The sequence below is a fragment of the Eschrichtius robustus genome, chromosome 1 (assembly GCF_028021215.1).
Source record: "Eschrichtius robustus isolate mEscRob2 chromosome 1, mEscRob2.pri, whole genome shotgun sequence".
NCBI classification, from domain to species: Eukaryota; Metazoa; Chordata; class Mammalia; order Artiodactyla; family Eschrichtiidae; genus Eschrichtius; species Eschrichtius robustus.
This window is the reverse complement of record NC_090824.1, coordinates 120,779,661-120,792,450: the sequence shown is the minus strand read 5'-3', so window position 1 is coordinate 120,792,450 and position 12,790 is coordinate 120,779,661. Positions and strand designations below refer to the sequence as shown.

The following is a 12,790-nucleotide window of genomic DNA, read 5'->3' as shown; positions in this document are numbered from 1 at the left end:
GATAGTGAGTGGTGTGCTGTGAACGACTAGCTCTCTGGGGATGAAAAGGCGGCAGCTGTAACATTTGTCAGTTTCTGCTCACTGTGGCCGATTTCAAGCTACCAAGGTGACTTCCCCTGGTCCCAGAGCTGGGGGGAGATGTACAGTCTCCCACTGTCCTACGGTGTTCCCACCACAGGTAGGCAGCAGACGTTAATAACTTCAAGAGCATGGAGAGATGTAAAATGCGGTAAGATAATTAGGTAGGGTCAGATTATGAGTATTTGTTGCCTTTGCTTTTAATATAATTTATTCAGTTAAATGTGTTCGATTGCATGCTTTTTGTTGTTTGTTTTTTTTTAAGATTTTTAGAAATTTCATGTAATGTCTGAAACATTTATATTAACATATTTCCATGCAAATAACCCAATGAAAGTTTAGTATTAGTTGTTTTGTTTGTTTTTTTATACTGCAGGTTCTTATTAGGCATCAATTTTATACACATCAGTGTATACATGTCAATCCCAATCGCCCAATTCAGCACACCACCATCCCCACCCCACCGCAGTTTTCCCCCCTTGGTGTCCATATGTCCATTCTCTACATCTGTGTCTCAACTTCTGCCCTGCAAACGGGCTCATCTCTACCATTTTTCTAGGTTCCACATACATGCATTAATATACGATATTTGTTTTTCTCTTTCTGACTGACTTCACTCTGTATGACAGTCTCTAGATCCATCCACGTCTCAACAAATGACTCAATTTCGTTCCTTTTTATGGCTGAGTAATATTCCATTGTATATATGTACCACAATTCTTTATCCATTCGTCTGTTGATGGGCATTTAGGTTGCTTCCATGACCTGGCTATTGTAAATAGTGCCGCAATGAACATTGGGGTGCATGTGTCTTTTTGAATTACGGTTTTCTCTGGGTATATGCCCAGTAGTGGGATTGCTGGGTCATATGGTAATTCTATTTTTAGTTTTTTAAGGAACCTCCATATTGTTCTCCATAGTGGCTGTATCAATTTACATTCCCACCAACAGTGCAAGAGGTTTCCCTTTTCTCCACACCCTCTCCAGCATTTGTTGTTTGTAGATTTTCTGATGATGCCCATTCTAACAGGAGTGAGGTGATACCTCGTTGTAGTTTTGATTTGCATTTCTCTAATAATTAGTGATGTTGAGCATCTTTTCATGTGCTTCGTGGCCGTCTGTATGTCTTCTTTGGAGAAATGTCTATTTAGGTCTTCTGCCCATTTTTGGATTGGGGTGTTTGCTTCTTTAATATTGAGCTGAATGAGCTGTTTATATATTTTGGAGATTAATCCTTTGTCCGTTGATTCATTTCGATTGCATGTTTAATAATGACTCTCTTTAACAACTGACCACAAAGCTCCTGAAAGCGTAACAAGCCTCTCTCACAGGCTGGGCTGAGCCAGTTCCTGCTCCCTGGGCACAGGGGTCTTGTTTGCTGTGTAAGAAAATCTCAATCCCTTTTTCGTGGCTGTAAGTGGAGTCAACCAGCACCTAAAAGACCTTGATAATTTCTGGCAGCTGGTAGACAGCCATCCTCTCTCCTCATTATTGACTGCACAGGATCGCCACCTGGTGGTGGAAGGAGATTGTCTGGGTTTGAAGGCTGCGTCTGTGGAACAGAGCTGGGAAAATGGCTGTTCTCGCAGACTGATTTCTGTGGTGCTTTCCAGATCCACAGTGTGGTGAATGGAGAGAGTGATCGCCCCATCGGGGCGGGCTTCCTGTGTTCCATGGTACATCTGACCGTAGGGATCTTGTTGAGAGCACGCTGTAAAGCCTTCTTAGAATTAGAAGAAGGGCCTGGGCCATTGCCGGAATTCCCTCTTTTTACCCCGTGAAGACACTGATCCCTAAAGAGGTGAAGTGATGGCCCCAAGTCACATGCCAGCCGGTGTCAGAACTGGGCCTCAAACCCAGTGCACTGACTCTGACTCTTAAGCCACTGTCCCTTCTGCTACTCCCTCAGAACATGCAGGTTGAGGCCACACAGTCTTCCTGGGCCTGACGCCAGGTCCAGGGTCCACAGTGGTGAGAACAGCCGCCCCCATGGAATCTACTGCCCTGCCAGGGAGTCAGCTGGTACAGGCCCCGGTCCCACTGCATTGACCCCCTGCTCTGAGCAGGTGCAGGCTACCAGAGGATGCTGCCCGGGGTGAAACAAGACCCAAAGGCTGAGCAGGAGTTAGCAGCGGTGGTTATGGGGTGGGGAGCATGGCCAGACCATGGGGCCAGAAAGGCCAGTGTGGCTGGAGCTCTGGGAGCCTGCTGCATATGCATCGTGCCATCCACTGATGAAGCCAGCAGGAAGTTCCAGGAACCTAGGTCAGTCGTTTCGCGGGAATTGTTGTGAGGTTAAATGAGGCAACATCTGAAAATGCCCAGCACAGTACCTTGCCCAGAGCTCCAGGAAGGGGTTCCCAGACCACACCCCATCTGTCAACACAAGAAGAGTGAGGACATGCTTAGATGTGAAAATGAGGCAGGAGTGACGAGTGAGAAGGAGGGCTTTGCTGTAACTGGCTCACTTTGCGAAGGTGCTGCCCTACTGGAGCAGTTGTACCCTTTCCTGGTTACAGAGGACGTTTAAAAAGGAAAAAGCCAGACAGTGGTTACCTCGGGATTGCCTAAGCAGCCCCTTTCCGGATGCAGAATGCAGAGCTCTTCTCCACCTCCACGTCCATTCCCCATCAAACACAGTCCCCCAGTCCACACTCTGCTCCCCAGCAAACAACGCCCCATCTCAAAGCTACCTGGAATCTCCCCTCTCCCAACTGTGGAGTGCGGTGAGCCCCATTCAGCCAAGGGATAAATGACCAGATGCCTTTACACTGCATGGTAGCAGTTGTCCAGGGACAGTCACGCCAACTGTTGCCAAGAGTTTACTGTACACGGGAACCCAAATCCCCCAGTAATCCCTGAGGTTTTACTTTGATTGGTTTTACTGAGGAAGTAGGCTCTGATGCCTTAGGATCAAAGACCATGAAGTGGCCGTGTTCACACAGGTGTTTAAATGGTCCCCTCACCTCCATCCTCTCCTCCACTGTGTCCCGGATCCTGGGTGGGACACTCAGCAGCTGCTTGCTGTAGTACAAGCTGGCTGAGCTCACTCTGGGTATCAGGAGTGCGCTTCAGAGCCCAAAGAGGCCCATGCAATTTACTTTCTTTTTTTTAAGGCAGGTTTTTTGAGATATAATTTACATACCATAAAATCAACCCATTCAAAGTACAATACAATTCAACAGGGACTTCCCTCATGGTCCAGTGGTTAAGGCTCTGCACTTCCACTGCAGGGGGCAAGGGTTCGATCCCGTGTCGGGGAACTAAGATCCCACATGCTTCATGGCGTGGCCAAAAAAAAGTACGATTCAACAGCTTTTAGTATAGTCACAGAGTTGTGCAACCATCATCATAATCTAACTTAGGAAGATTTTCGTTATCCCGAAAAGAACCCTTCTTCCCCTTAGCAGTCATTCCCCCATCCCCCGGCCCTAGGCAACCACTAATCTACTTTCTGTCAGTATGGATAAGCCTTTTCCGGACATTTCATGTAAATAGGATCATCCTTCTTTTGTTAAGTTTACTCCTAAGTATTATATTCTCTTTGTGTATTGTAAATGAAATTGTTTTCTCAATTGCATTTCTGAATTGTTCATTGCTAGTGCATAGAAATAGAGCTGATTTTTTTTTATTATTTATATTTTGGCTGTGTTGGGTCTTCGTTGCTGCACATGGGCTTTCTCTAGTTGCAGCGAGTGGAGGCTACTCTTGGTTGTGGTGCGCGGGCTTCTCATTGCACTGGCTTCTCTTTGTTGTGGAGCATGGGCTCTAGGCGCGCAGGCTTCAGTAGTTGCAGCACACAGGCTCAGTAGTTGCAGCATGCGGGCCCTAGAGCACGTGGACTTCAGTAGTTGCGGTGTGTGGGCTCAGTAGTTGTGGTGCACAGGCTTAGTTTCTCCGCAGCATGTGGGATCTTCTTGGACCAGGGATCAAACCCGTGTCCCCTGCACTGGCAGGCGGATTCTTAACCACCGCGCCACCAGGGAAGTCCCCAGATAATTTTTATACATTGATCTTGTGTTCTATAATCTTGCTGAATCTTTTTATTCTAATAGTTTTTTTTTTAGTGTATTCCTTAGGATTTTCTATGTGCAAGATCATCTCGTCTGCAAATAGAGGTATTTTCACTTCTTTTCTAATCTGTATGACTTTTATTTTTCTTGACTAATGGCTCTGGCTAGAGCTTCCAGTGGGTATTGAACAGAAGTGGTGAGCTAACACCTGTGTTTTGTTCCTGATCTTAGGGGGAAAGTATACTTGTCACCAGCAAATATGATGTAGGCTGGGAGTAGTGGACAGGGGTCCTAACCCCAACCAGGGGTCAGACTTCCATGAAGAGAGGTAGGAAGATGCCAGTGTGGCCTGCAGCAGGATGGGAGGCTGGGAGCCAGCAGGGCCACACCTGACAGGGACTTCGTAGGCCAAGAGCAGAGAGAAGCTGTTGGAAGGATTTTCAGTGGAGGGTGAGGTAAACTAATAAATGCTGAGCTGGGGTGATGTTCAGGGAGCCTCGAAAGGAAGCAACTGGCAGGAAAGACATGAAGGGGGAGGAACTGGGTGACCTCCATCAAAGATGGAGGCAGATGGGCAGAGGAGCGAGCGGGGAGACTCCCGGGAAGGCTGCAGGCAGGATGGCCCCTCTTTCCAGAGGGTCATCCAGCTTTGCCTCCATGCTAAGAGGCCCCCCTGCCCAGAGAATGCACCTAAGTCCAAATACTCTTGGGCTCCAGACACCCCATCAACCTGTATTCTCCCCTGGACATAAGAGAGGCCAACTCTTCATCTATGAATATTTGGTGAGTGGATGTGTGTGCACACACGTAAGCCTGCACACACACGTGTGCATATGTGCACGTACCCTCCCAACCCTGTTTCCTGGAACTGCCAGAGTGGAGGCTTCCTCCCTCCCAGGGTGTTGTAATGCACACACCACAGCCCCAGCCCCTCCATTCCTTGTTACTGGGAAATCAGATGACTTCTGGTATCCAGGCTAATGGCTCTTATTAACCAAATGCTGACACATCCCTAATATATAGGTTGCTTAATTAAAAACCTGCTTGTCCAGCCAGCTTTCAGAGAAGCAAGCACTTCCCAAGCAGGGAATGGGGATTTCCAATAGACTAGGAAGGAAATGATGTCATGCTAATGATCTATACAACGCCTTTCCTCTTCGATGAAAGAAAGCGTCTGGTGGGGGTGGGAAGGTGGGGACGGGGTTGATCTGAGAAGAGTGGAGCCTGAGTTACCTTGGGGTTTGCTCCCTCCTACTCAGGGAACCCCCCGCCCCTGCTGGGGACAGCTAGCAGCCAGTAACCCCTCACCCCCAGCCAACCCCCTCGTGATCCGACTTGCTCAGCAGCCAGCAGCATCTATTATCACAGGACCTCAGCAAGGACAGCGAGGCTCTGGCCTCCTTAGAGCACAGCTCGAAACTGGGTGTGCTGTTTCCAGAACTCAAGCCCCAGGAAATACCCTCCCTTTTCCTCCCTCCTCCCACAGGTGTTAACAGGCCCAGCCAGCGCCACAGTGTTGAGCTCAGCCCAGGCCCTCTTAGAAGAAATCTTAAGTTTCTTTCGTAAGCGAATGAATGTAGGCTTCACTTTGGTTAGTCCTTAAGCTAAGGGGGAGGGGGGACTGTTGGCTATATTTCTGTTTCCTAAATGCATTCTCTAAATGCTTTTCATGAACATATTTAATAAATGGTTGTTCCAGATATGTTTAAAGATCTCACTAACTAGGTAGGACCAACCTAGAGTTACATGCCTTTGAGACAGTGTATGAATGGTGACTGGAGGCTGCACAGTTTGTAGAAAGAATACATTTAAAGCTAGAAGACCTGGATTAGGGTCTGAAGCTGGAGATATTTTTGATGATCATGACCAGGGAGAGGAGGTGCTACTGGCGTGCCAGGGGTAAAGGCGAGGGGTGTTGCTTAACACCCTACAGTACACAGGACAGCCCCCGCAGCAAAGGATTATCTATCCGCCCAAAGTGTCAGTAGTGCTGATGTTGAGAAATTACTTTGGATAAACTTTTGCACAAGAACATTCATAGCAGCATTTCTTTGTAATGAAATTGGAATCATCCCAAGTAACCATCAACAATGGACTAGATAAGTAAATTGTGACATATTCATGCAATGGAATAGTAAGTATAAAGCAGTGAGAATGAATGAATCAAACTACATGCATCAACAGTGTTCATCTCAAAAATGGAGCGAGTGAGGGGATTCCCTGGCGGTCCAGTGGTTAGGACTCGGTGCTTTCAGTGCCGTGGCCCGGGTTCAATCCCTGGTCAGGGAACTAAGATCCCAAAAGCCACGAAGTGCGGCTGGAAAAAAAAATGGAGCAAGTGATAGTAGCATGTGATTCATTTCATATAGTTAAAAAACAGACAAACTACAAGTATCATTTAGGGATACTTATGTGCGTGGTAAAACTACAAAGCAAAGCAGAATTATTAATACAAAATGCAAGCTAGGGGTTCATTCTGGGAGAGATTGCAGGTGAGGAGAGGCACCTGCAGGCTTCTATGGCAAAGTTCTGTTTCCACAGTTGAGGGAGGGGGATAGATACATGACTATTTGTTTTATTATCATTTAGATGTATAAATATGTTTTATAAACCTTGGTAGGAATGTGTGTCTTTTCCACATTTCCTTCTATGCTGGGGACACAGCAACAGAGGCTAATGTTTATGAAGAGCTAGCTACATGCTTTTGCAATGACCTTGTCAGGGAGGGTGTTTTACTCTCTGAGAAAGTTTAGGAAGTGACATGTCCTTCTAAGGATAGGGCTGGACTTGAACTTGAGCTGGCCAGTGCTGGCCCCATGCTCCAAACTACCATGTGGTGCTGCTGCCTCCTGTTGGGTCCCTTCTCACCTGCCTCCACTCTTTCCACAGGGTCCGGAGACAAACAACCAGCCGGCCTCCCCCAGCAGGGGGCAGACCCAAGCCCCAGCCCAAGCCCAAGCCTCAGGTGCCACAGTGCAAGGCTCTGTATGCCTATGATGCTCAGGACACAGACGAACTCAGCTTCAATGCCAATGACATTATCGATATTATCAAAGAAGGTAAGCGTGCATGGCTGGCTGGGACAGCCTCCAAAAAGCATATGGTTATATTGCTATAAAAACTAGTATAAGTGTGAAAGGAATCTGTGGGCTCCTCTCACGGAAACTTGCAGAGGTAGGTCAGGTTTCAGGCTGATCAAGACTCCAGCTTCATTTTTAAAAAATACTTCGTTCAGCTCTGCCCTCTTCTTTGTATCTGTTCCCTCCTCAGGCTGTTTTTCCTCATGGTAGCAAAAAGGCTGTATCAGTTCCAGGCCAACAGATCAAACCATCTCCGAAATCCACTTTACCTCTGAAACTTCTCTTAGCCATTGGACAAAAGTCCCAGGTTTCCCTCAGATTGGACCAAATTGGTCATGTGCCCATCCCTGAATCAATCTCTGTAGCAAGGCAAAGGCTGTACCCCAAGTGGGTTAGACCTGGCTGGGACAGCCCGAGGTAACGGGAGTTAGGCCTCTCCCACCCAGATTTCATGGCCTCCTCCTAATGAAGGTAGATGGAATGGAAGCCAGGGAGACAACTTGTAACATCCATTATAAAAGTGGTCTGTGGGCTTGGCTGAATATGTTACTAATTTGGTAAAGAAGGTAAGTTAGAATATAATATACATATAATCAAACATTATTCCTTATGGAAGCATAAAAAACAAAGATAACTCTTAACTTAGGGTGTTAGAAAAAGCCCCATGAAGGAAATGGCATTTGTGGTGAGGGATAGGAAGACTGACAGAGAGAGGCGCCATGGAGGCTGGAAAGAGTGGGTCCTTTTAGGAAAATGAGCCGACACTCAACCCAGGTGCAGAATCCCTGAGGAGATGTCATGGGGGATGAGATGAAGCCAGAGTGGCCTGGTCCTAGAGGCCCTGGGTGTCAGGCTCAAGACAAGTTGTCAAGACAGAGTAGAGCCATCCAAGGTGTATGAGCAGAGTAAGGACAACCTGAGTGGAGAGTGGTTCATGGCAGGGCTAGCTTTCAGGAAGAGGTAGCCAAGGGCAGTTCTAGGAATCACCTGGGCTCACTCCCAGGAGAACTCCAGGTCCCCAGACCAACCTCCTTCTAAATGTTCTCTGGGTGCTCTTTTTATCTCCTTTAGCCATCTGGTTTTCTACAGGTGTTAATATTTTAAGTCATTTAGTATCCTTCAAAAGTTGTAATAAAAAAAGTATTGAAATAAACTCTTAGTAATACAAACAGAATTTTTATCACCAGCTTTGTTCAGCAAAAATATGGGAAATGACCTAGTATCCAGTGACGGGGATTAGTTTAATAAGCTTTGCTATATCCATTCAGTGAACTTTGATGCAAAAAGTTGTGTGTTAAAGATAATGATGCAAAAGTACATACATTATTGAAATGGAAAAATGTTCATGGAGAAAAGGAAAAAGTTAGGTTAGCGACTGTGGACTACAGTCTCATTTCTGTAAAAATATAAAACACATGGAATAGAAAAATGTTTTCTAAAAAAAATGTTTAAAAATAGAAAATGTTAAAGTGGTCTCCTTAAGTGTTGAACTTTAAGTGTTACTTTCTTTTCACTTCTCAGTATTTTCAAAATTTTCTAGAAATAACATGTACTGGATATAATTAAAACATATATTTGTGTAAAATGTAGAGTCCTAGAAGTTATCAAAACATGCTATAAATTATTGCTGTAATTTAAACAGTGTGGTGTGAGTGCAGGAATTGACATATAGATACAAAGGATAGAATAGCATTCAGAAGCAGACCCTTGTGTGCATAGGTATTTAATAGATGATAAATGTGGCATTTGAAATCAGGGGAAAGGATAGACAATTACTTTCCATTTTGAAAAGAAAATAAAGTTTGATCTCTGCCTCATACACAAAATAAATATCAGATAAATTAAAGATCTAAAACTATATAATTAAATTACAAAAGTCTTAGAAGGAAACCTAGACTATTATATTGATCTTTGGGTGAGAAAAGTCTTCCTATGGAAGATGTCAAACTCAAAAACCATATGGGATTTAACCTCATAAAAAGGCTAAATTAAAACCTATATGGTGAATAGCACTGGGAACAAAGTTAAATTATGGAAAACAGACTAGGCAAAAATGTTTTACATATATAAATAGCTCCTCCATGTAAATAATACAAATAATCCGGCCCAAAAGTGGACAAAGGCTATTGAGGCAATCAGTGCACAGCAGAGCCTCCTTAACCATCAGCGAAACGCAAAGCAAAGCATTTCATCTGTGATAGCAGCAAAGATTAAAATATGAGAGGGACTTCCCTGGCAGTCCAGTGGTTAGGAGTCGGTGCTTTCACTGCCCGGGCCCCAGGTTCAATCCCTACTCTGGGAACTAAGATCCCGCAAGCTGTGAGATGAGGCCAAAAGGAAAAAAAAAAAAAAGTGAGAGTTCACATTCCCTAATCCAAATCCTTCGAGCTAACTGAGTTTCAGAAATCAGAGATGGGAGCTTTTTCATAGTATGTAACACCCCTTGCGGGTCCCAGGGAAACAGCTTAGATCAGCCTCGGTATTTCTGCCGTGGAACCTGAGAGCATTCACGTGCAGTGGAAAGAGACATCATAAACAAGCCCATGTCAGTTCAGGTCAAGCTTTCCCATGAAATGAGTTTCAGAAAACTTAATTTTCAGAACTTTCTGGATTTTGTCATTGCAAATAAAGTGTGGAGTGTAATATCTTTGGTTAGTCAGGGAAATAGGTACCTCCTTTCACTGTTTACTGCTGGAATAGACTTTTGGGAAGGAAAGTTAACAGTATTTATCAAAATTGTAAAATCCCCGTATCAAAATGATTACTTTGGATTTATATATTAACCCCTTCCCCCAAGATAAGTCCCAAATAAATTAATATTTACATGCGTAAAAGAAACATAAAAGTCCTAGAAGTAAGTATAGAAGAGTTTTCTTTTACTGTCAGTGTGGGAAAGGATTTCTAAAAGTGATAGAAAACTAAAAAGCTGTAAAATCATCATCTGATTCAACTGCTCAAATATTAAAATGTCATAAAAATTGGAAGAGGGATATTTGTAACTCATGTGACAGATTCACTAGTATATAAAGAACTCCTAATCAACAAGATAAAAGAGACCAGCAACCAATAGAAAAATAGGCAAATGATATGAACCGTGGAATATAAGCAGCTATAGAATACAGAAGCTCTTCATATACAGATATGAAATGATTTGTAGTATGTATTATTAAGGTTTAAAAAGTACAGAACATGTAGTATGCTACCACTTGTGTACAAAAGAGGTTTTTTCGTTTGTTTGTTTGTTTGTTTGAATAAATGCCTTTATAGACATGAAATATCTCTGGAAGAAAGTGCAAGAAATAGGTAATACTGCTTGCCCTCAAAGAAGGGATCTGGGTAGCTGTTTTCACTGTTTATCCTTTTGTACTTCTGCAAGTACACATGAAAGTATTACCTATTACAAAAAATAAATTAGATTTTCTTACAAAGGATACTAGAAGGTGCATATTCTTTGATCCAAGAATCTATCCTATAGAACTACTTGCACGTGGACATAATACAGACAAATGTATGGACATTTATTGCATTAACAATGAAAAATTGGGGAACAAATGTCCATCAGTAAGGGAATGTTACATAAAATTTGGTATACAATGCAGCTGTTTAAAAAATGAGATAGTCATGGAAAGATTATTGAGTATTGAAAAGCAAGATGCAGAACAGTAAGGTATAGAATGGCCTGTTTAAAATGAATGTGTGTGTTTATAATCACAGAAAAATATATACCAAATTACTGCTGAAGGGACTGGGATTAAGCTGGGACGTAATTACGGTGAAGTGTTGCAGATCAGTTCTCCCAGAAAGGCTGTGAGGTGGAGTGAGGAGTGTGAAAGATGCAGTGGGGGAAGAGCCACTGTGAAAGAAAAGGGGGGAAGCAGGATTAGAGCCATCTGACCACAAGGCGACCTCAACAGTCTGCCAGCCCAGCAGCTGCCCCAGAGCCGGGACTGCTCGCAGGGGAGGCTGGAAGGCTTAGGCCCCGAGAGAAGCAATGTCTCCAAGGCAGGGCAGATCCCACAGGGCCGAGAGCTGGAGACTGACAGCAAAACCTCACATCTGGGCAGCGGGTTCTTCTGGAACGGGGCCTGAGTGGCACACCTGCATGTCTAGTTTTCATTAAAATTAAGAAGGGAAAGAACATGGATGGAGCCCTTTGCCCGTGGGCTGCACCCACAGGAGCAGGGTGCATCTGGCCTGGGCAGAAAGCCTTGCTCACCATCACCTCCACCATCTGTGTCCCTGCAGATCCTTCTGGCTGGTGGACCGGGCGGCTACGAGGCAAGCAGGGCCTGTTCCCCAACAACTACGTGACCAAGATCTGAGGCGCACAGAGACTCTGATGCACAGGACAGAGGAACTTCAGGCACAGACAGGGGAGGGGACATTTGGGGGCTCTCCTGATCCATAGTGAGCAATTGCTTCTGCAAGGCCTGGAGCTATTCTGGCATCTTGCCCATGGAGGACTTCCAAAAGCTGGGCTGGGGACAGGGAATGTCACTCCATAAATGATCCTAAAAGGTAGCCTATTCATAGGAACCCCAGAGGGCAAACCAAGCACCCACTCAGATTTATTTATTCTATTTAAACCTGGTGAGAGGACAGGTGAGGTCCACTCAGACCTTGCTGACTCTAACAAAATAGCACCTGCTCACTCACCAGGCCTAGGGAATGGCTGTAGGCGGCCACTGACAAGTGCCTTTAGTTGAAGAGCACATTTCTTTCATCCCTCTTTTCATTACCTGACGTACACATTCCTCGGCCACCTTCCCTCAGGGAAGACCCACTCTCTGCAGGTGGGGCTTGGCGTGAGCAGGCACTTCCCGTGCAAATGTCAAGGGCCCGCCGAGCCCGCAGGTGCAGTGGGTGCTGGTTTACACTTTGCTGGGCTGCAGGGGCTGAGGCTGGGCTGTCGGCCAGGCTTTCTCTGGGTCTTCAGTTGGAATGTGGCTGGCCCATGTTGGTTTTTGTGTTTAATGCTGTACCTATTACAAGAAGGATCTCTTTTTTTTCAAGCTGTACATTTATAAAAACAGATCATATACTGTATATATAAAAAATCTCAAGATGATAGAAACATGTATGAATGTACTAAGTAGTATTCCACTGTACTTATTCATAAGATCGGATTTATTACAAAACTCACACCAGGTACTTACAGTTGTGCACTACTCCTTTTCAACTATAGAATCAGTGTTACTGCTTTCTAGCTCAGTCCCTGCAAACCCTTCCCAACCCTCTCCTGTAGGTCATTTTCCTCTGCTGGCCCCCCACCCCATGTCTCCTCCCCTTACCTCCTAAATAAATAAAGGAATCCGTGAACCACCTTGTTCTTTCATGACGTCTGTCCAGCTTGGATTGTGTCCACTGCCACAAGAGAAGGTATGTTGAAGTCCTAACCCCTAGCACCTTACTTGGAAACAGGGTCTTTACAGAGGTAATCAAGTTAAAATGGGGTCGTTAGTGAGGGCCCTAATCCAGTACAAGTGGTATCCTGATAAAACGAGATTTGGACACAGATCAATCAACACACAGAGAAGGAGAGGGTGAGGTGAAGAGTCAGCCACCTGCAAGCCAAGGGCTTGGAACAGGTCCTCACAGCCCTCAGAGGAAACCATTCCT

At 45.0% G+C, this 12,790-nt stretch overlaps 1 protein-coding gene across 2 annotated transcripts in view; it reads left to right on the top strand.

Annotated features, from left to right (window-relative positions):
* Positions 1-12,506, top strand: part of MYO1E (myosin IE) — a 202,243-nt gene extending 189,737 nt beyond the window's left edge. For both annotated transcript variants that reach the window (XM_068552626.1, XM_068552635.1), the window contains 2 exons: positions 6,981-7,150; positions 11,417-12,506. In XM_068552626.1, coding sequence (XP_068408727.1) covers positions 6,981-7,150; positions 11,417-11,493 — 247 coding nt within the window. In that variant the 3' untranslated portion in view covers positions 11,494-12,506. The remainder of the gene's footprint in view (positions 1-6,980; positions 7,151-11,416) is intronic.
* The last annotated feature ends 284 nt before the right edge of the window (positions 12,507-12,790 follow it).